The 24595-nt window shown below is 39.0% G+C and overlaps 1 protein-coding gene across 1 annotated transcript in view; it reads left to right on the top strand.

The window, feature by feature from the left end:
* Positions 1–4668: 4668 nt before the first annotated feature.
* The window catches only part of LOC306868661 (glutamate receptor ionotropic, NMDA 2A-like), a gene marked incomplete at both ends in the record, with an annotated part of 138297 nt that continues 118370 nt past the window's right edge, over positions 4669–24595 (top strand). Inside the window, one exon of the mRNA XM_079414944.1 lies at positions 4669–5073. Within this exon, the coding sequence (XP_079271070.1) occupies positions 4669–5073 (405 nt within the window). The remainder of the gene's footprint in view (positions 5074–24595) is intronic.

Raw genomic sequence — 24595 nt, 5'->3', positions numbered from 1 at the left:
TTTTGAATGCGTAGTTTGAATCAAATATATCATAGTGCAAGTCACATTTACTGAAATGATTAAGAAGGAGTTATGATGCTAAAACAGAGAAGTAGCATATCCTCATATGGTGCTGTTTGAGTGCATTTCTTGAAGGGAGCATCTGCTGTTAGGAAAAAGCAATCAAGAAATATAGTCCAGAATAATTTTTTTCTTCATTCCTCATAATCATATTTAAAAGCTTTGCCACATCTACACTTTTGGGTTTTGTTTGCCTTCACTGTACAATCAGATCTATCTATCGAGGTTAAGACTTCCGTCCTTCCGTCTGTCCATCCATCCATATCTCTATCTGTCTGTCCATCCATCCATCTCTCTATCTGTCTGTCCATCCGTCCATCCATCCATCTCTCTATCTGTCTGTCTGTCCATCCATCCATCCATCCATTCATCCATCCATCCATCCATCCATCCATCCATCCATCCATCCATCCATCCATCCATCCATCCATCCATCTCTCTGTCTGTCTGTCCGTCCGTCCATCCATCCATCCATCCATCCATCCATCCATCCATCTCTCTATCTGTCTGTCCGTCCGTCCATCCATCCATCCATCCATCCATCGATCTCTCTATCTGTCCGTCCGTCCATCCATCCATCCATCTCTCTATCTGTCTGTCCGTCCGTCCATCCACCCATCTCTCTATCTGTCTGTCTGTCCGTTCGTCTATCCATCCATCTCTCTATCTGTCTGTCTGTCCGTCCGTCCATCCATCCATCGATCTATCTGTCCGTCCGTCCATCCATCCATCCATCCATCCATCCATCCACCCATCCATCCATCCATCCATCCATCCATCCATCGATCTCTCTATCTGTCCGTCCGTCCATCCATCCATCTCTCTATCTGTCTGTCCGTCCGTCCATCCATCCATCCATCCATCCATCCATCCATCCATCTCTCTATCTGTCTGTCTGTCCGTCCATCCATCCATATCTCTATCTGTCTGTCTGTCCGTCGGTCCATCCATCCATCTCTCTATCTGTCTGTACGTCCGTCCATCCATCCATCTCTCTATCTGTATGTCTGTCCGTCCGTCCGTCCGTCCATCCATCCATCGATCTCTCTATCTGTCCGTCCATCCATCCATCCATCCATCTCTCTATCTGTCTGTCTGTCCGTCCATCCATCCATCTCTCTATCTGTCTGTCCGTCCGTCCATCCATCCATCTCTCTATCTGTCCGTCCGTCCATCCATCCATCCATCTCTCTATCTGTCTGTCTGTCCGTCCATCCATCCATATCTCTATCTGTCTGTCTGTCCGTCGGTCCATCCATCCATCTCTCTATCTGTCTGTCCGTCCATTCATCCATCGATCTCTCTATCTGTCCGTCCATCCATCCATCCATCCATCTCTCTATCTGTCTGTCTGTCCATCCATCCATCGATCTCTCTATCTGTCTGTCTGTCCGTCCATCCATCCATCTCTCTATCTGTCTGTCCGTCCGTCCATCCATCCATCCATCATGCCACCAATAGCCTATCTGAAACATTGTCACTGCATTTTGAGGTGATTTCTTTCTTTCTTATACCTTACAGTTAACATGATTTGTATGATTTATGCAACTAGAAAAAGTGAGGTCTAACGCAGAAGTGCGTATTGAGCCACTCTGATCGGTTATATCCAGTATATGAACGAGCTGAGATGAAACGCCCGAGGTCCCCTCATCTCATCTAAAGTGAACGAATGCTGTAGAAACGCTTCGAATCGAGCACATAATGAACGGTCAGATGAGAATATCGTGAGAGAGAGCAGCATCTGCGCCGAGGAGCAGCGCTCATGTGCTCTGTGTAGTTGATGGCAGTGAGGAGCTCAGTGGTTTGAGTGAAGTTTGTTTGGCTCTGGAATCAAACGCTCACATGTCACCGAGAGGCAACCCCTCACAGAAATGATTCAGATCACCGGAAACACAGCAGAATACCGCGACAGGTAAAAGCTCCAGGAAACCGAGTCGAGGTCACATTAACCATCCACATCCAGCGAGTTCATGAACATTCTGTCTATAGTAACTTTTAGGATTATGTGTAGACTAAGTTACGTCAAGTCACGGCTGGCAGGATGACATTTAAATAATCTTGTGTTTAAAACCGATGAAGGACACAAGATCTGAAGACCGTTGCACTGAAAGCTGTTTTCTTCTTAGGGGGTGCCTTGCTCTGAAACAGGGTGTAATTCTCATTTTCACCTTAAGGATGAGTAACTGACGGCATCCCTCAGATCCAGAGAGGCTGTGGGGAAAGAGGACTGTGAGACTGTCCTGTGGTCCTGCTTGCAGATTCACTCCCAATTTCTTGCGGATTCAGTTACGAGAGAGTCTCGCGCTTCTGTTTATCGAGGAAGAGTCATGGGTAATTCATAAACATGCAAACCACTGGATTAATTTGATTCACATGGTTCTGTGGTTGAACTTAAAGGATTCGTCGGTGGGAATAATTATCCATATTTCCAACCTGGCTGGTGAGAGGAGGACTGTTGCAATGTCATCCCATTCAGCATCTTTGGAGCTTTGTGGAAGAGGGATGCTGTAAGTATTACTGTTTTCTCTCTCTCTCTTTTTTTTGTTAAATTCGCTTGGTCCATTACGACTAGGTCTCGAAAGGACACTGAAGAATAGACAAACGTTTCAAAATTCAGTCTAACCATTCAGTTACAATGAAATTAATGTGATGCAGGAAAACGCGGCTTTTCCTTGCATCATTAGGGATGCGCGGTCCTAAAACAGAGGCATAAAAGGAAGAAAACGGGATTTTATACTTTATGATTTTAGGATGTAGGGCATTTAAACAGCAAGCTGTGTTTTATCGAGTTATGTGCAACCTTACGCTGTTGTTTTACCTGTAATAAAACTCGTGTCATGATCATGTGAACACCAAATCTGGAGATTTTCCCTCAGGAGTGCGCTTCGCTTTTGCTAGATGAAACGAGGGGATTTACTAACGAGCAAGAGATGAAAAGCAAAAATAGCATGAACGCGTGATTTTACACGATAGAGGACTTGTCTGTGCTTGCTTTGATATGTAACAGATGAATGCGGATTTTGGTCGAGTTGTTGATCCAACTTCAAATATCTGGCTAGCCTACTTTTCTTGTTAAAACATAAGGCTGGTTTGATTTGTCATTTAACAGCTGGATTGTAGGCTAAATGTTGCTTCTTTTCTGTCGTAATGGATATGATTGACCTCCTTAGTTGGTTCTGTTGTAAAGTTCTGATGCGTATATTTTTTCTTTGAATATGATAGTGTCGTACTGAGGTTCCAGCTGAGAACGCAAAACGAGACCCGTCGATAGGGGGCGCACTTGCATAATGGTCGTTTTGAGGAAATTAATGAGGTATCAGAAGGAATATTCATCTAGATAGATTTCCCATGTTAAGATCTCTGTCACGTTGTAAGAACACTGATATCGCATTTGCCTAAAATAACAAATGAGGCCAGTTTTATTCACACAAACAGCAACATTTTCATAAATTATGGTCCCCTCCCCACTCTCTAATTAATTACATTAAAATAAAAGATCATATAAATGTAAAATGTAATTGTCAAAAGACCTGGCCTCCAGCCAAAGTGCATGCAATCTCAGCTCCACATTCATTAACATTTGTCACATGGTTCATGATTCATTTGATGATTTATTTAATTAATTTTCAGTACATTCAGAGCTAGAACATAGCACATTTTTGCACCCACTCAAAAACATGATGCCACGGTATCTGTGTTAAACAAAATGTTATGCAATATCTTAAAGCACTGATTTAAAGACATAAAAACAAGCTTGTCTGCTATATTTAAACATCTGTATATATTTAACAATTATTAAATCACTGTAAAGCTAAATATAATCATCTAATCTAAATGCATGTCTGCAGAAATGCATCAAACTTCGAGTCTTAGTCTCAAGAGAAAAGCCTAGATCCAGTCACACAAAGCGTGATGTTTTCACCAATCTCTGCTCAACTGCATTGAAACAAATCAACCATTCATGGTTGCTTGCTCTACTGAATTCTTATCAGCCGAAACTGTGCTAAATCTAGCTGGCTCATTCATTTGTCTTTAATAATGGTCATATGATGCATTATTCTTCACGAGAATCGCAGGCTCCAACAGCCCCTGCACCATATGTTGTTTCTCTGCAGTTTTATGCCTTGCTTTACAATGCATCTGTTTGTGAATACATGCTGGCCACAGTAGCAGAGGGCCTGTGAGCTTCCTCTGCTCAGTCAGTCCAAGACTCTTCATGTGATGATGTCAGCTCCACTCTCTTCTGCCCTGCTTGCTGCTCAGATCCAGTGTCACATGTAATATTCATCATTTGCTCATTGCTAGCTATTCATTGCCTAAATTCCAAAATAAGATTATAAAACCCTCCGCTTCTCGCCGTTGTTGTGTAACTCCACTGGATCGTATGTAAAATGCATTTGCTATTGAATAAACATTTCAGGTAATGTAATTCTGAGGTAAAATAATTATTAAGCAATGTTGCATAAGATTTAGCTATCTGAAGTCATATTGAGTTTTCTCTTTGAGCAGAAACTCCTTGAAGTATATTGCATGGTGTATTTTGTAAACCTCTAAATGCATTATATCACAAACAGCCTGTATTATGTGTGTGCTTTTGTTCTGCAGGGAATGAAGTCGAGCACTATGGGGTTTTCCAGGTTGATTCTTCTGACTCTTCCAGCTCTCCTTACCCTCATCAACGTCTCACATGCGGCAGAGAAAGTGCCCATACTGAACATTGCCGTGATCCTGGGTCAAACACGCTACATCTCCGATCGAGATATACGGGCTCTGTGGAGCAAAGATGATCCCATTGACGTCAACGTGGTGACCCTGCTGGTGAATGAAACGGACCCCAAAAGCATCATTACCCATGTGTGCGATCTCATGTCCGGGACTAAAATCCATGGGGTGGTGTTTGGGGACGGCACGGACCAGGAAGCCATCGCCCAGATTTTGGATTTTATTTCCTCTCAGACTTTGATACCCATTCTGGGGATCCATGGTGGCTCGTCCATGATCATGGCGGATAAGGTCAGTCGGTAGATAGCATCAGCTCACCTAGAACAGGGTACATTATTGAATACTAAAGTTCTTTCCCAAATTTGTTTACCCCAAATGAGCTTGAAATATTATCGAGATTACAAAATGAGTTCAGTGGGTAAAACTGTGCACTCTTAATGTGGTTTGATAATGACAAAGATGTAAATAATGTCATTAGTGCAACATGCAACCATGCTTTAACTGTTCCCCTGACAAATTACCATATGGAGTTATTTCACAAGATATGCTTCATCAAAAAAGCTAGAGTAATCACTTTACTGAACCCGATAACAAATATCTCTTTATATTGAGCCATCATAATTTCAATCACATCTGCCATTATGCAACATTTACTTCATATGTACAGCAAAAAGGGTGAAACCCCCCCCAAAATCGGATCTGAGATCATTTTATGGTACAATTTAAGATGGTAAACTTAGAGAGGTGATAATTTGCCACTCTGCTGACTTCGTTCCATTTTCATTATTACCAACCGCGCATCTGAATCCCCACTCACTATAAAATCTTGTTGCAGACTTGCATTGAGTTTATATAATAGTCCTGTTTCTCATGAGCACTCGCTGCTGCATTTAAATATGTTTTCTTGCTTTTCATCTCAGGATGTCGCTGTATCAAATGAAGCAACGTTTTGAAAGCTTATATTCTTTTGTTGAATAATGCATCACGTGCATAAATTTTAAACTGTATACTAGGATGCGAGTATGTACTAACACTAACAGTGGCATGTTGGTGTGAACTTTGCATTGTTAACATACATTACATCTACGGCATTATGAAATCCCTATTATCCCTCTTCAAATATGCCTTAATTATAATTAGTGTGCATTTTAAATGCCCTAAATGTTCTATTTTAGTGTCATCATGTGATTTGATTCTTGCCTTTATTGGTTAGGAGAGACAAGGCGAAATTAATGGTAGCTCATGGCTTTTTCATTTTTCAGGAGACAAGAAAGCATGCATGTGGTAATTAATGTTGGGCCGCTGGGCAGGTCTTACTTCATTTAGTGCCCATGCAGCAGGATTTGAGTCCAATAAACACAGGGATCATTGGCATGTGTCAGGGGATCCTTTGTTTTATATCTGAAGTGCTGCCTCCCACTGAATGCGGCCAATGCGCAGGCACGCTCATGGCTACTTATGGCCAAAGATCAACTGTCTGTCTTATTGACGTTTTTAGGTTGCTTTTCCATATATCTTCAGCCTGAAGCAATTGATTTAAGACACATGATTGTAATTTAATATACGCAGGTGCCAAGAGGAGCAACATACAATGGAGATGGCCATTTAGGCAATTTAGTTCTTTCTCTCCTCCATCACTGACAGGGAAATGTAGTGATCTGTCTTTCCAGTGTGGATATATAAATTCTGAAGTGCTTATCCATTTATATACTCCTAATAGATTCCCAGTAGATTCAGTATATGCACACTGTGGTTCAGACTGAGGTCTTTGCTATCTTTGACACTGGTATAAATATCCTTTAGATGATTCAACACACTTTCAGAGGTAGTCGAAAATGATTGTAAAGTAAAGTCGTGACGTATTGTCAAGTATGGTGACCCATACTCGAAATTGGTGCTCTGCGTTTAACCCATCCAAGTGCACACACACAGCAGTGAGTAGTGAACAAATGCACACACACACACACACACACACACACACACACACACACACACACACACACACACACACACACACACACACACACACACACACACACTAATCTGACCTGGTGCGTCCTCACCTGTCAGTCAACCACTGCACTAAAACAAGGGTTTTAAACTTTTCCAATTACAAGTGGCTTTTAAAGAACTACTTTAATATGCCTGATATCAACCGTGCCATGAAGAGCCTTTGGACTTTTCCATTCCACAAAAGGTTTTTATAGTGGAAAAAGGTTCTTTATATTTTGAATTTAAATTTGAATTTTGAAGGTTCTTCACACTAATAAAAAATGTTTACTTTAAGAACTGTACAATGAAAGGTTCTGTAGAGACCCAGAATGGTTTAGTGTAGAATGTTTTGTTTGACACAAACATGTTGGTGAATTGTTTTGTTCTGAGCAGATACCATTATTCTTATTGTGACCTCATTTAAGGCATGCAGAGCACTTAAGATTTTCATGGACTTTGTTTTTAGGGAGACTGCAGATCATTATGTTCTCTTTTGGATGAGATACAGTCCCCAATAGCCTTCAAGTGCTGTCAGTTTGGAGGAGGGACTTGTCACCCCAGAGAAGCGTGTAATGCATGCAAGAGAACATTGTGGGGCAAGGATGGACTGAAAAATCAGCCCGGGACCTATCTTATAATTTCAGGTGATAACAGTCATTGTGAAATATTATTAGGTATTTTAGTTTTAATTCTGTCCCATTTCTCACTGCCTAGAGAAGACTGGTTTAGACTCTTTGGTATAATTCTCTAGACAACCTACTATTTGCAAGCTGACGCAAAGTACAGAGTTGGTAAACTTTTTAACTTCGGTGGGCTCTGTTTTTTGTAGTAAATGTTTTCATAGGCTTAGTAACACTGTGTTTTATATACACTACCATTCAAAATGCTCACCAAGGCTGTGTTTGTTTGGTCAAAAATACAGTTAAACAGTTGAAGGCAAAGCTGAATTTTCAGCATCATTACTCCAGTCTTAAGTGTCACCATGATCCATCAAAAATCATTCTAATATGCTGATTTGCTGTTGTGTAGTTATGATATCTACCAGTAGGGGCCAACTGGGCCATACTAATCAGCCTTTTGATGTTAACTAAGAAACTTTTAAACAAAGCTAACTGTAACAATTTGCTACAGTCCTTATAACAGTTTTGAGTTCTGAATTTTGAGTCCTGTGAATCATATCCATTGAGCTTTATGTTGTTTGTATGAAAATTCATTAACAAAGACATGCTGTGAACAAGCGCAGTTTACTGTTCACTAATAAGAGAGCATTTATGAACATACGAATTATGAAATGTAATTAATTTGTTGCCATCTTACAACTAATAACCTGCTGTTGCTGTAGATGAGGGAACCACCAAAGGGTGGAGATTTTCAATTACATTTTTAATTAACAACAATGAGGCCATTGTGATGTCACAGCTATTTTCAAGACCGCCATATTGCTTTTCCACTTCTACTATTGGGAACAAAGTGGTCTCAGTGCCTCTAAATAGAGACTTTTGTGTATCCTCATTGTGTTCATTACTGTTCTCTCTATTTGTGATTTCAGCAAGTGCAAGTGTAGCCTCATGCACACAATATGCAGGTGTGTCCAACTAAATGCCCCAGTTGTATTCATCTGAAACGATTCTGAGCCACCCTCCTGAACAAAAATAATTGCACTATTGTAGAGCAACACAGCAGAGATTGCAAATATCTCCTCAAATGCTAATGTCCTGATCCCCTGAGCCTCTTCTAAGCTGTACAATGGCATAACTAGTGTTGAGAGACATGCATATCTGTAATGGCACAGTTGAAGATGGGGTAGCGCTTATGTGACTTAAATCTCACACAGATGTTCAGTGTCCAGCACATTGTCTCTAGCTGTTACCTTAGAGGAATCAAACATGGCTGCCTATTATCATTCTTTCCCAGCATCACAGAGAAGGTGGCTTGAACAAAGGGTGCGGAACTCATCTGATCACTGCAAATGTCTGTGGGACAAGCGTTACGACACTCTCTTGATTATAGTTGTGCTTTCTTGTGTGCCTGGCTCCCATGGACAGGACAGCAAGAGAAAGAATTTAATTAGCTAACCGCTATTTCCAAGGTAATAAGGCTTTGCGCCGCATTGCTGGAGAGTAATGATGAAAGGAAACACTTTCCCACAGGAAAATCACAAATGAGATCTCTTTAAAATCTCAGTTGTTTCTCCTACACTGCAGTGAGATTGAATGAAGAGCAAATTGAGAATTAAGCTATGTATGATCACTTAAAGATACACTCACAAGAGGTCTCAAGATGTCTCACATTGGGTCTCAGCAATGTGCCGCAGGTAGTAATTTGCATAATATACACTCTCAAACCATCTGCAAACCTATTTATAATTTATTCCTGTGATGGCAAAGCTAACTTTTCAGCAGCCATTACTCCAGTCTTCAGTCTCACATGATCCTTCAGAAATCATACTAATATGCTGATTTGCTACTCATTATTTTATTATAATGAGCATCAAATCAGCATCCGGCTATTATCAGTGTAGAAAACAGTACTGCTTAATATGCTTGTAGAAAGCATGATACAATTTTTAGGATTTGTTAAAGAATATAAAGTTCAAAAGAACAGCATTTATTTGATATTCAATTCAATTCGAATAAAGGAGTCATTTTTAATTCAAGCATATTGATAAATTCTGTGTAACAAATGTTCACAAAGAAATATATGCCTACACATGGCCAAGATATCAAAGTAATGAAAAGATTTCAATATGAACGCAAACATTTATAATCAAATACTTGCTAAACCAAATGATATGAGCTCTCAAATTGTTTTTATTTTTTATTTAATTTACATGATTTTAACAGAACATAATTTAGAACTCAACTCCATTATGTCTTTTAAGCTACTGTATGAATGAACAACCTTTGAGTTGTCTGCTGAGTATAGTGTTCATTGTTAAGATGGCTGATGCATTGTTTACTTAGAAAAGCTGTAGACTGTGGAACACATTTTCCAATTCTGCTCCACATGCTCATTTCTAAATCTTTGAGTAGATCTCTTTATTGGGTTTAAATCTACAGAGCTCGTGATTCTAGTCAGTTTATGGTCTGTTTATGTTGCATGGAAGGTCAGTGTTCAGAATACTAGGAATAGTGGGTTAACAGCCCATTAAAAATTCTGGCATTTAATTCCTCTTTTGCCATTAAAAGTAATTGTAGAGCTAATTGGGATGCTCACAGGCCTCAGTCCGGCAATAATATGAGTCCAAACGGGTTTTTGTTGCAAATTAAACTATATAAAATCAGTCAGGAAGCACTTGGTTGAATTGAATAGAATGGAAAAACAATCAGCTACAGTTTCATAGATTAATGCCACGTTTACATTTATTCCCTCCTGGAGGCATAAACAGTTGTTATTTGGAAAGATTTTGAAAACAGCCTTCATTAATTCAACTATAATATTTGAGAAATGTATTCACTGGGATATGGCATACTGCAAATGTTACTTAAAGGTTTGTATTTTTTTCCAGTATTAAAAGTACTTCCTCCTTTATCAGCAAGATGCAGAGACAGCTATTAGTAAGTGATTTGTGGGTTGATGCTGCAACATTGGGTCGATGAATGGCATGAGATTTGGGGCGGGACTGTCTGTTTGACCAATCAATGGCAAATCACAGGCTAGTCGTCTGTTTTTTCATTCTTTAAATGCTGCAAATTATTTACCATCAATTATGAGGTAAATGAAGCCTCTGGACAACAAAGGTCTAGCTGAGAGATTGACCCCACAGCTACTCTTATGTAAAGACAAATCCATTGGAGGGTGTAATCACACATTGGGCCACTTGCTAACAGCGGACCTTAACAGCCAAACTGTAATCTTACGTAAGGCAGGCTGAAGGTACAGGGCGGGCTTGAAAATGACAATGAATTCACCGTGTTATGAAGCTTGGCTCATTAATTAAAGACAGGTCAGTGCAGCTGTGAAGGGTGAGGCATGAGGCAGATGTTTTTCTGGCTGCTGCAGTGTTCTTGTTTGGCCCGTTAAGGGCACACAATGTTAATTTGATTGCTTTAAACAGTGTATTAACACTATATGGTTACACTGTACTGTAAATGCATTTCATTGTATAAGTTCTAATTTGAATAACTTCATTCAAAAATAACATTTAATCACCCTTTTGATATTCCAATCCCTTGTGATTTTCTTTCTTCTATGGAACACAAAATCGACATTTTGAATAATTGTATTCTTGCTTATTTCCATGTAGTTAAAATGAATGGGAGCCGGAGCTTTCAAGCTTAAAAAAATGCAAAAGTTCCATAAAAGTATCAAAAAAGTGGTGCAAATTATTTATTGTGCATTTGAGTTTTATATTTCTATAATGTATTTAAAAACCTATTCATTTGCAAAAACCGATAATGTTTTTTTTTATTGCGCATTCCAAGTAATATGAATCAAACTGCAGTTGGGTTGTTTTGGTTAAGTAATAATAACTAAACAAATACAGGCAATTTACAAAATTAAAGGTCATTGAAAGTATGCTTTCTTTTACATATTAAAAGTTTGTTTTATAGCAAAAGCAGATAACTCCAACAGTCGTTTTTTTGCAAAAGCAGATAACTCCAAATTAAATTTCATTAGAGTTTTAAAAAACACTTGTTTAATCTTTGTAATCTCCTCAGATGACAATGCAGATGCCTGACAAACGTTGTTGTTGTTGTGATCATAAATTTATGGATGTGATTACACGCAATACACGGAGCTTTTCCCTCACCATTGTAACGCACTTTCAAGTTTCCATGAAAATGTTGCAGCTTTTATTTTCCTTTTACGCCCTGAAGAAGATATCAGAGGTTCATCAAGTTTGTCGAAATTATCCATCCTCTTTTAGTCAGCTTTGATGAAACACCTCTCAGCTCAGCACGTCTTTTTAAAGTGAAAGTAGCCTTGTCACCTGACCTGTATACAGCGCGCTGATTCGCTAAAATGTACTTATCGGCTTCTGTTCAAAAACAAACAAGGGCGCTTGTCGGCTTCTGCAGTAAAATGTGAATTTGCGATGCCTTGAAAGTGGCCAATACAGACTTTTTTTTGACTAAATGTGTTTAGGGTTCAGATCGCGCTATATGTGGAGAATAATTACTCTTTTTTATAGTGGCGTTTATCGGTTTTTGCAAATGAACTCTTCATATATATACATTATATATACAATTTTTATATAAGCCTAAGTTTTTTGAAGCCTTACTATATTAAATTTGATTTGTTTCCTTCTCAGATTCACTGGCAATTTTCTGAAGTTGTGTATCGCTGTGACCAGATTAGTCAAATTTGTGAACAAATCATTTAGACCTGTTTTAGACCAGTTTTAGATCAACATTTCATCAAAAATTCATTCACAAGAGAGCTAGGGCAGATACCAAGATTTTCATTAAATAATTACTTAAATTTCAGGCTGTTTCACACACAAAACTGTATGAATTCAGAAGTAGTTCATAGTGTATGAACTACTTTTATGGTGTCTTTTTTTGTAATTTTGGTGCTTGACATCCCCAGTTCTCATTCACTGTCATTGTCAAGTGTTTTGTGTTCACTGAGAAAATAAAGTCATACAGGTTTTGAATGACTTGGGGGTAAGAAAATGATAACAGATTTTTCAGTCTTGAGCAAACTGTCCCTTTAGTGAACATGAATCATGATAGTATTGTCACTATTGGAGTGCAAAAGTAGAATAACAATCATCCAAGTCCTGAAGCAGAGACTGAAATGCTTCCAAACAGAGTGTGACAAGCATTCAGACTTCCCCATTACTGAGTGCCAAAGAATTGTGCATGCTTTGCATCAAACATTTTAGTACCTGATACTGTATTTTAGGCAGAGGAGAACTGTATGTTTGCAGCAGGCTGTTTGGCTTTCATGCGACTGCAAAATGAATAAAGCATTCTTCTGGACTTGCTTGTCCTTAGCCGAGGAGAGATGAGCGATGCACTGCAGTGCTCATGCAGCGAACACAATTACATCAGAATACACTCCTCTGTATCGGTACAATTCCTTGTCATATGCAGTGAAGTGTGTTCAAAGACAGAAAATGGAAGTGGATGGCATGAATTAAATATATTTTTCTTTGTGCTCCATGCATTCATTAGACACACTTTTTATATACGATAGCCCAGTGGAAGTTACAAGATTCTTAATTGCTCACAAAAGCAAGAAAGTCTTGAGGAAGATTGAAGACGTATCCCTGGGTAGATGAAGGAACGGCACTGAGTGGCATTGTTCTCTCTCTGCAGAGCTCAGGCTATTAATGTTAAGGATGTTGAACCTGCTCTTTAGTCTGGAATAGGTCCACTTATTCAAAAGAACACTCACATGTACAGTGTACTGAACCAAACCTATGGTGGCTTTGCTAAATTGTTTATAGAGAATCATACAAGGTGACTTTTCAAACTAGATAAGATCAGGCAAAGAATAATTGTGGACAGAAAGCATTTAATTCCTGTGGCTGTTAAGCATCACGAGCAACCCTTTTTCACGTTGAGTTGCATTTGCTCCAAGCACTAGAGGCCGAATTTAATATAGGTTATCCAAACAGCATTATTGCAAATGTATTACAAAAGCGTGTACTTGAGGATTTTGATTGGATAATTGATTAACAGAAACTTAACATCTTAATCGTTAGCAAGATATTGACCTGTTTTGTACTCAACGGGAGGTTCGCTGTGCTTAATACTGAATGGCCTGAAGCAATGTAAGTTCATTTTTTTGCCTGCTTTTTTCAGTTTCACCATGTAATATATACATTCAGTTTCACCCTGTAATATATATGTACATATATTAGCATAAAAAGGTTAGTTTGGGACAGTGACCATCAATGTGCGCACAGTCTTATTTTTTTTTCTCCTGAACCCATGATCTTTTCTAAAATTGTCTCACGCCTTGAGAGTAAACTAGTTTTTGTTCTACTTCTTCCCATGTTTCTTCGTTCTCAATACATAGACATGCCTTAAAAATAGGTCCAAAGGTAGCAAAGATAAATGACAAAACAGCTGAGTTTTTCAGGGTCAGCTCTGACAAATGAGGCAGCCGACTTTTGGAGCTCCAGAGACTTCCACAGTTAGGTCGCTAATCTCAGGAGGTGAAGGGAAATGCATTTTTGTTATGCTGGAGGCAGCAGTCGAGGTCTTGAAATAGTGCTATTTGCTGATGTAAATGTACATAGCTGTACATAGTTGTCAGGAATGTAGGGGATAAACAAAAGACTGTGGTTTAGATTTGATGAAATTCTTGTTGCTGAAACCTTGACTGGTTTTTGTGCGCAACAAAAACCAAAGACTTTCAGCACGAGTCGTGACAGCCCTCCTTAGAAAGGAAACTGTAGAGGCGTTCTGGTTTATAAAGTGGCCTTGAAGATGTACGGAACATTGAGGAGAAATGTCAAAGAGTTTACTTCATCGGTAGAGTGACAGTGTTCGGCAGTCATAAGAAATATTGTGTGATGCTAAAATATGCTGCATGAAGACCGAATTTGAAAGAAGCAGCTTGTTCACTGTAGCTGAAAAGAGTGATTATGTGGCTGATAAATAACGGCTTCCCACATTTCTCAGTTTCTGAGGTGGAAAGATGAGCCTCACACTTGAGATTTACCTCAGTGTAGGTCAAATAAATGAAAAATCAATTGCACATACAGCCTGGACTATGTATGTTCATGTGATAGAAAGATATATTTGGAACACCCAGACAAATTCCCTATGCAAATGATTCATTTTTAAAGGTGCTATAGGAGATCTCGGAAAATGCTAACTTTAGCCTGATAGCACTAGGGTTGCAAAAAGTTGGAAAATTTCTAGTAAATTTCGTAAACTTTCCGGGATTTTTTGGAATCTTCCTGGGAAATTTACCGGAAATTTTCCACCCCTTTGCAACCCTAGATAGCACTGAAAGCAAACGTCCCACCCTCCCTGCAATCGCCGTCCAAAGCCACGCCCCCTGAACGCACATACGCTCAAAGAGCAGAATACCAGAGACAACATTAAATTACTACAATAGGCTACATCCACGGTTTCCAAATTACAGTCCTCGCACCCTCCCTGCTCTGCACATTTCACATGTATATCTTATAAAGTCCGATGGTTGTTCTATTCAACTGTAATTAGTGCCCTGCGAAGTGGACATCACCAGATATTCCGCCATGATTCCAGTTCAAAACGAGCATATATGTTCCATACAAAGGGCATTAAAGTGTGCGAGACATGAATTTAAATTGTATTTATTTACAGAGGTATATTATGTCACACTTCACACTTCTCTTGTAAGTTTCATCTGTGTGTGAAGGCGCTGCGCAGCGCAAATCCGTGAATGAATGTTCGGAGGTGAAATAAAATTCAACGGATTTTCCCTGCTCAGGGAGTAGGGAGCAATGTACACATTAGCATAGCATATGCAACATACGCTTTAGCATTAGCAACATATCAGCATAACCTATATTCACATAATCTGTAACAATAACTGATTCACTGTACTGAATGAAAAATGCTTAAAAACAGCCCTCAGTTTGGCCTCAGAAATCATTTGAAAGCATATTAAGAAAAAAGTTTGGATGTCTGTGAGTCATCAGTCTGTTCAGAAATACAGTCAATGAAGAAAATCAAAGGATGGGTGTTGACACGCTTTGAAAAGCCGAGGTTACTTTAACCAGGTGGCGTATTTTCAGCATCAGGCTGGCCGCAGTCCAGGCGCACCAGAGGACTTAACAAACACAAGTTCAAAACCAATTACCTTCACAGGAGGTGAATGATAAGGGAACACTTTAACTGTAAAATATCAAATTTACAGAGGAGATTTATTGGATTATGGGGGAAACATGCTCTGGTATGCCCCATTTTATGTCTAAATTGAGATTCAAAATAGCAGATGCGCTGCAATGATGACACAGTTTCTCTTGGAAGTGTCTGTGATTATTGCCAGGATGTTGCATATTGAACTCCTCAGAAGTCAATTTGAAACATGTGTTTTGCCCCAAAGGGCTGAAGTCTTTACTGGAGTTTGGTGCATAGAAAGCGGGCCCAAGAGCAGATCTGTGAAATCTTCTATGCCAGCTGAGTTCCACCCCATGCAGACATCTGTCGTAGCTCTGTCGGACCGGCTTTGATCTGTATTTTTTATGCGTGTAGCAGAGAATCGGAGCAGAGGGGTGTCAGAGGTAAGTGTGTGTAAGGTTAATGGCATCACTGAATCTCTGCTTATGGTAACGTGACTTAAGCTTTTTAGTTAAAGTCCTTGTGACATTCCCTTTAGCCAGGCAATAGCTGCTCGTCATGAGGCACCTGTGTGTAAAGACCTGTTCACAAGATCAGTGCAGCTAAACCAGAAGAAAATTTTATATTTGCAAATTTTCTTTCCTTCAATAAAACCATATATCCAATGTCTGCTACCAGAATTTCATGAAAAGACTGGAGTAATGATCCTGGAAATTCAGCTTTACCAGATAAAATGTATTCAAATAGAAAATTTGAATTTTAAATTTTTCGCAACATTACTGTTTTACTGTATTTATGGATAAATCAATGCAGGCTTGGTGATTTATATATCAGCAAGGCTTAGCGTAAAGGCATTGTGACATGTCATTAGCACATTTGGCAGCCTGTGAGTCATATTTGTGTCAGACATGCATAGACAGAGGAAGATGTATGTGTGAGGACATCATTTTTCAGTTAGAGAAACCATAAAAATATTCCAGTCCAGCAGAGCTCCACTGTGCCCTTGTCGTGATGGCATGTTCTCACATACATCTCTCTCTTTCTATGCATGTCTGACACACATATGACTCACAGGCTGACGATGAAGCGCTTAAGGCTACAGCAAATGTTTTCATAAGCTAATGACATTTCATAATGCCTTCCTCATAGCCAGTCATGGCCTTGTGCCCGTGTGTCACAGGTTCACGTTGATGTCTCTGCGCTTACAGGGTGTAGGAATGTTCTGTGTGAAACACTGAATTATGAATACCCAGGATTAATTGTTAACCTGGAGTGAAACGTACAACAAGATAACTTGGGATTTGTTTAGATTGACCCAGGCCTGATTGTTTCAAGTGTAAAGGGCCCTAGTGTGTTTGCGTAGAGCACTGCGAATCAACCATTCATGTCAAAATTCAGTCCAATTGATTAGCAAATCATTAAATTGATTAAGATTTAGCAAATCTTAAAATTTATTTTTATTTTTTCATACTGTAAATAATGTGAAAATTATTATCAACTTATTTGTATAAGTCATCATTTTAATATCGGTGCTTTCCCCAAAGCTTTAATATGGTTTCAGAAGACTTGAAATATAGCACACCAATTGTATGTAATGATGCAAATTAATTTTTTACAGAAACACCAAAAACAAAATTAAAGTTCATTAAGCCGAAATTCATCATTTTTCAAATAATTAATTAATTAATAAAACTGATTTAATGAACACACAACACAAAGAAAACTAACTTATAAACATTTAAATTGCACATATATTAAGACTTTATAATGATAAAATAGTTTCTACTTCAGTTCGTTAGTGAAATATATAAACATTTAGAATAAACAGTTATTCATACACGTTAAGTAAGAATATAATAAATACGTAATGTTTTTTGTTCAATGGAAAAAAGAAAGTCATACGGGTGTGGAAATGACCAGAGGAGTGAGTAAATGATCAGTTTCACATATATCAAATTACTGTACATTGAACATTGATATATTAGCTACATTATACAGAAGGCAATAGTTTGTATCAGGCTGGCATAGATCCCAGGCTGATTTCAGTTCCAATCCCTCCTTGGTTAAAAAAACAGTAAGTGAATTCTCAGCTCCCCCGGTACCTCCGCTCTCTCTGTCTGACTTTGTCAGATGTTCTCCTCCCCTGTGGCAGCTCATCGAGTTTCCTCCGGGGGACCCCCCTGTGCCTTTCACCACACTCTCTCTTATCTCTTTGTCCAACACACGGACCTGTTTGGATTCCTTAGCTCCTCGCTGCCTCTAGCATGTCAATCACTCTCTGGCACCCTGCACTGGTGATCAGACCAGAGCATCCATCAACATTCAACAAAGACAGAAAAAGTAGAGGAAGCTTGGAAGAGGAGGTGGAGAAGAGGTTATCTCTGGCAGGCTGACTTGTGTCATCACCACTAACCTGCAGATATTACTGGATGAAAGCGGAATGAGGGGGGAAAAGATCTAATGCTCAGTTTTGCATTCAGATTGCATGCTGAACTTTGGCGTAATTGCCCTACGAAAGCCAAGGTGTAACAGATCTGCTTAGAAATGTATTACAGCGTAAAAGAAGCAGCCTGGTTCGTACTCCATCACATGACCCCAATTTTGCTTTGATGAGGTCCCTCATTAGTGGATCAAGTCGAAATGTCTCGGTGCTAGCTCTAATCCACACTATTCCCAATGTTTCATAAAGGCTTTTGAGAAATAAAGGACGTTTCGGCTTCTGGGTTAAGAGACAATTTATCCACGGAGACGGTAAGACATGATGTGACATCACAGCGTAGGGACCTGCTTAAAATAAAACAGTCCATCAAACGATTGTACTGTATGTAATACAAAGTGAATTGCTAAGTCATTATGTAGCAACGGCTTGTTAGGTTTAGTCTAAAGACGTCTGTGGGAGGCTGTTCCGACCCTCTCTTTTGTCAAGCTCGCTGTGCCGTGCGCTCCTAAGCATTCTGGGTTTGTTCATTGATGACAGTTGCGTGGAGTTATCTGGAACGAGTGCCTCATTGTAAACAAAATGAAATGTGGTTATTGTAGCTCTCAAGAGGATTTCGTTTGCTCCCGTTACAGGCTGTAATCAGAAAGCCTGGTGCGAAGAATCGACTTACGGTCCCTTTGAAACTTTGCTGCATAATGCGTTCAGAAATGACTCAGCTTTGCAGCCTGGCTGAACTTATTGATATGAGAGTACTAACATTTGCTGCCTCTCATTGAACAGAGACTCATCGTTTATGTTTTTGCAATGTGAACTGGTGCTTGTGTGGACAGGCAGACTGGAGAATTCGGGGTTTTGATTGATGACTGTGGCTGCCTGAGTGTGTCCCTCGCACACATGTGACAGAGGTGAACGGTTTAACACCTGCGCAACATATCACAAGACAGCAACCCCACTACCGTCAAATGTCTTGGTGTCTAGCATGGCTAAAGGTGAAGGATTTCCTGTTTTAGACCAATATAATTATATATATAAACTAGGGGTGTAACGCTACACAAACATGACGGTTCGGTACGTACCTCCATTTTGACATCAAGGTTCGTTATGGTTTCAGTACAGCAGGGGAATTTTTTTTTTAAATTAAACAGTGCTCTTTCTTTAAGTACATACAATTATTATTAACTGCTCTAAACTATAGAGAGTCCTTTTACATTACTATGAGGTTACAGTTAACAACAGAGCCCAAACTTAAAATTTTATACTATTTCCCCCGGTTTCACAGACAAGGCTTAAGCCTAGTCCTAGACTAAAATGTAAGTCTTAGCTGTTTCAACTGAAAGAAACTTGCACTGACAGATCTTAAAATATATCAGTGCCTTTGATTTGTTTCAAGATGCACACCAGTAATGTTTTTTCCTAAGCACATTTATAAAAATTACTAATGAAAGAAATCAATTAAATCTGTATGTGGATGTGAGTGAAAAAGCATTGAAATTGTTATCATTTTCGTAAGTAACTATGGCCTAATCCTGTCTTAGTCTAAGCCCTGTCTGTGAAACCGGGCCTTTATTTTTAAATATAATAATCAACACTCAACTTTAAATTATTGTAATTATTATCAAATTATGCAAACAGGTAAATTGCACATAATGCAGTTTTTAAATTAAATTCTAAAATACATTTTGTTTATAAACTGTTTTATTGGCATCTTTCTGTGGTTGAAACATTGATTGAGCAATTATGTGAGGCATTAGATGTTCATTTATGTTTATTTTGCGGTAAAACTAGTAGTAAAGAGGAAGGGATGATTGCTCTCCATGCTGCCGTTTGAACTGATACCGAGTTCACACTGCATGATTTTCAAAGTCGTCGTATCACCGTTATTTTCACACTGCACGACTATCTGGGGTAGCATTCAGTCGCTGCTGTGTTCACATTGCATGCTGGATCGGCGACAGGAGGTTACGCACTGCATGACTTTACAATAAGAAGAATCGCCAACAAACTCTGTCTGGTCCGCAGACTACAGCCAAACGCACACGAGAAGGGATAAGGAAATATAACGCAAGATCAGGTTGATATTATGGTCTATAAGTCCTCCCCAAACAATAATTAACAAAGAAGACTTGTTAACAACTTACTTCTGCTGGGAAAATTTTGTATACACAAATCTAAGTAGCCTACTTGAAAGTGAAACCAACGTTTTGTGCATTTTATAATGAGTTTATTTCTTATAGCCTAAAAGCCCTCAAAGTGATGAAAAAGAAAAATGCAATAAATCTTTTGTCCTTTATAGAAGAATATTATTTACAGGAAAAACCCTAGTGTGTGTGCCCATCTTCATGTAGCCTACCTGTTCTGTGTACTCTAATGCAAAAATGTAGGAACGTTGTTTGTACATGGCTAATTGCTTTGTATAAAAAAAAAGTCCTCCCCGAATTTCCCTCTGCCCTGTGACTTGCTCTCTCTTTGGCTGTAGGTCATCGCTGATTCAGTTTCAGTCAGAACTCATTTCACACAGCAGCATTTTGAATCGCCGACAGCTCCAGATATTTAGCATACCAAATATTTCACGTTGACACATTGGCGATTCTCTCAGATCGCATCTTTGATAATTCACACTGCGTGATTGTCACTCATTTTACATTTACATTTAGTCATTTGGCAGATGCTTTGATCCAAAGCGACTTACAATTGGGAATACAAGAAGCGATTCATCTTGAAGAGGCAATCAGACAGAGGAAGTGCTCGTAACACCAAGTCTTAGTCATTGTTCAAATACGTACAAGCTAGCAAGGGAAGGAGAGAATTTGACAGCATTTGACGGCGATTTCACAAAACCTGTCGGCGAGTGAAAATCACAGCTAAAATCTTGGCATAAGGCATTAGCGTACTGTCACGCCACATCAAAGAGCACCAAAAACAGCATTTATTTTTTGAATTTCCTGAAAAAATTACATAAGTTGGAAGATGAGGCTCAGTTTCTTACAAAAAGCAACAATATATAAAACTGGAAGTTTCCAATGAAGTTCCACTCATGCAGTGGTTAAAACAATGGTACACATGCGTACCGAACCAAAAGACCCGTACTGAAAATTTTCGATACGAATACGTGTACTGTTAGACCCCCAATATACACTAATTTTCCAAAATGTGGAAAACAAGTAATGATGAAAAAGTCGATGTGTTCAAACCTTTGGCTGATACTTTACATGCACAGGAGCACCAGTATGAACAAACAAACACATTAAGACTGACGCTGGGTTTCTACTGAGTGTTTATGCAGTTTTGCTTTGACCGTACTGACCTGCTGGTCTGCTAGCATATGTGTGACCATCAAACATTTGGCGTTTGAATGGTTTTGTCATGGTGACCAGACCAGGCATCGATCCAGTGCCACTGGGAAATCCATACTCCACAATTTAATTTGATCGTCATTATAAAGAGAAAGACAGAGAGCACTGTCTGTACTGGGAATGTTGTTTTCATCAGCCGATAATTGAATGCAACTGTTGTAACTACATTCATCAATCAGTTTTTTGTCCTGGCGTACCCTACCTGTGATTTTTGCTTGTCTTTGCCCCTCTATCCTACCATACGCCCTATAAGCAATGTTCCCAAAATGGACCCGTTATGACTGTCATCCCTCAGGAGATGTTTTTTCCATCTGGATGGATTCAGTCACCTGAGCTCTGTTTCATCAGCTGCGAGTCATTATTCATCTATTTCTCTTTTGTTTCAGGCACCTGATTGGCTCATTGCGGGTGTGCTTCACTACTTGTTCAATGAGACAATGCGATGGCCTCCACTGATTGTGTGAGTGTGTGTGTGTCTCCCTCACGCTTCCCCAACGTCAGCCAGCATAAATCTGCCGTTCCTGGCAGATTAATTATGAGTGAGGTCAACACACCTCCAGATGCATCTGACAGCTGGGAATAGATTGTTCTCCGTCTTCTGGAGGTGTCTGCCTCTGACGAATGCTCACAACTGAGTCACAAGTCATGCTCTGTTTTGGGTGAAGCTTTCTGTAAAAGACAAGCTTTGTCTCTTGATGAATGAGATCTTTTGGTAACTATTGCCTTGATTCTGCCAGACCTCATGCGAGGAGAGCTTCAACCGCAGGAGGTCTGTAATACCCGGACAAAGTTTTCGGTTAGCATTCCCATTTATTTAATGGCAACTGCTCAGCAAGGATTTCTAGTAGTATGCAGCTGGAAATCTGCCATCTTTGCTCATGGGCACCCAGCTACGGACACAATTGTTTCTAAACCAATTACCTGAGCTGTAAATGCGACAAATTGGGCACAGGTAAATGTACTTTAAATATAAATCTACGCCCACTCACCCGCCCCCACTCATATATCTATAATTCTAAAACTTTCTTATTTCTGAAAAAAAAAGTTTCTTACTCTCACTAAGGCTGTATTATTTTATCAAAAATACAGCAACAACAGTAATTTGATGAAATATGTAAAATTTAAAAATAACAATTTTCTATGTGAATATATTGTAAAATGTAATTTATTTCTGTGATGGCAACGCTGAATTTTCAGCATCATTACTCCAGTCTTCTGTAACATGATCCTTCAGAAATCATTCTAATTTGCTAATTTGCTGCTTAAGAAACATTTCTTCTTATTATCAGTGTTGAAAACAGTTGTGCTGGTTAATATTTTTGTGGAAACCATGATACATTTCTTTCAGGATTCTTTGATTAATAAAAAGTTTATTTGAAATAGAAATCTTTTGTAACATATTTGATCAGTTGAATGCATCCTTGCTGAATTAAAGTATTAACTTACTTAAAAAAATAATAATCTTACAGACCTGAAGGTTTTGAAGAATAGGTTATATATAAAAAAAATAATTAGCAAAATTTCTAAATTTAATTTTTTTTGAATAATTTGAAAAATGTCAATGATTTTAAAAAAATATATTTAAACTGTATATATATATATATTTTTTTTAACATTCAGTATTTTTTAGTTTAACAATAAAAAATAAATATCACACTACCTCATTAATTGCATTCATTGTGTTTATTATTTTTTAAACACATTAAGTTAAAAAATTTTAGTTAAAAAACATAGCTGTTTTTGATTGGGGAAAGACGTTTGTGTCTAAATGGTGTATTTACGCCATTCACCAGCAGGGCCTATAAAACTGTCCTAGCCAGTCAAGCCTTGATCTCTTAGCAGTGATGCAGTAATCATCGCTTTTAACAAACCTGAAGCTGAATGGCTATTTATTAAGGCTTGCGGAAGGTTTTTATGCACAGTAAGCTCTGGATTGTTATTCTGCAGCCATAGTGCCATTGAAAACTTATCAAGGACGGGTCCTGCACTCTTCTTCTGTCTTGCGTGTTCTGTACATTGCAGAGGACCTTAGCATTCAGCAAAGATTATGGGGATGTTTGAAGCCAAGCAGCAGGTCTTTCAATCTTGTTTTTGCTTTTTATCGTGTTTCTTGCACTTTTATCTGCAGGTGGAAGTCAGTGCGGCACAGTATCTGTGGTGACAGAGTCTGCCATTTGTTTTGTAGGTGGTGCAAATGACGAGAATGATGTTTTCTCTCCTCTAGCCCTAGAAAAAAATCACCTCACCCATCCAGCAAAGTTTGCGGCCTCTGCCTGGCCTCGATGATGAATGGGGGAGACTCTATCTGTCGCTTGCAGGCTGTGAGAAGGCATGTGTGTTTTGTGAGTTTGTGAGGGTGTGTGTGTGTGTGTGTATAAAGCGGAGTGCTGTGTTTATCTGTGTGTATTTTGGAGTGCGTGTGTGTGCCCTGTGGGCTTATTTTCCCTCTTATACTGTGTAATTATTAATGGCTCTTGGACAGTTCCAGTTCCCCTCTCCTCTCCGGCTCTGAATATGGGCGGACCTTGGGCTCTTAAACTAGAGTGGCTGGAACTAGGGCCGTCTGGCAGGTAGAGCGGGTCATTGGCATGACAGTGAGTCTTCCTGTGTATGTGTTGCACAGTGTTTGCTTGTGTTTCTCTGCAGGGTTTAAAAGAGGATGTTTAATGGCTCCATCAGGGCAACATAAAGCTCTCTCTCATCTCATAAAGTGATTGGGTTGGTGTGTTGGGCTGTGACACTTCACTGACTGACCCCACTGAGGTTCAGAGAGGCTCATGTTTTTACCCCTGAGGGAGTTCATAGTCCTCCTCCGATCCGTCAGCCAAATGTCTCCTCAGCATCTGTATACTGATCTGATTACACACCCTTATTTTATTCATTAAAGGTACAGTTAATCTAAAAATTTAAATTCTGTCATCATTTACTTACCTTCACATTGTTTCAAACCTGTATTCCTTTTTGTATTACTGAAGTGAAGGCGAGCTGTCAAGCTTCAAAATTACTCAAAGCACCTTGAATCATACTCTATATTATGCATTATATTTAAAAAGTTTGGAGTCTTTTTTGAATGAAATTAATACTTTTATTCAGCTAGGATGCATTAAATTGATCAAAAGTCACAGGAAAGACTTTCACATTGTTATACTAAACGTTTTATCCACCAAACAATCCTGAAAAAAATTATTGTGGTTTCCACAAAAATATTAAGCAGTGGTTTAAAACTTTGATAATAATTAGAAATGATTCTAGCACCAAACCAGTGTATTAGAATATTTACATTAGTGTATTAGAAT

Source organism: Barbus barbus, assembly GCF_936440315.1.
Source record: "Barbus barbus genome assembly, chromosome: 4".
Classification (NCBI taxonomy): Eukaryota; Metazoa; Chordata; class Actinopteri; order Cypriniformes; family Cyprinidae; genus Barbus; species Barbus barbus.
Note: the sequence above shows the minus strand (reverse complement) of the source record. Positions and strands in the feature narration are given on the sequence as shown.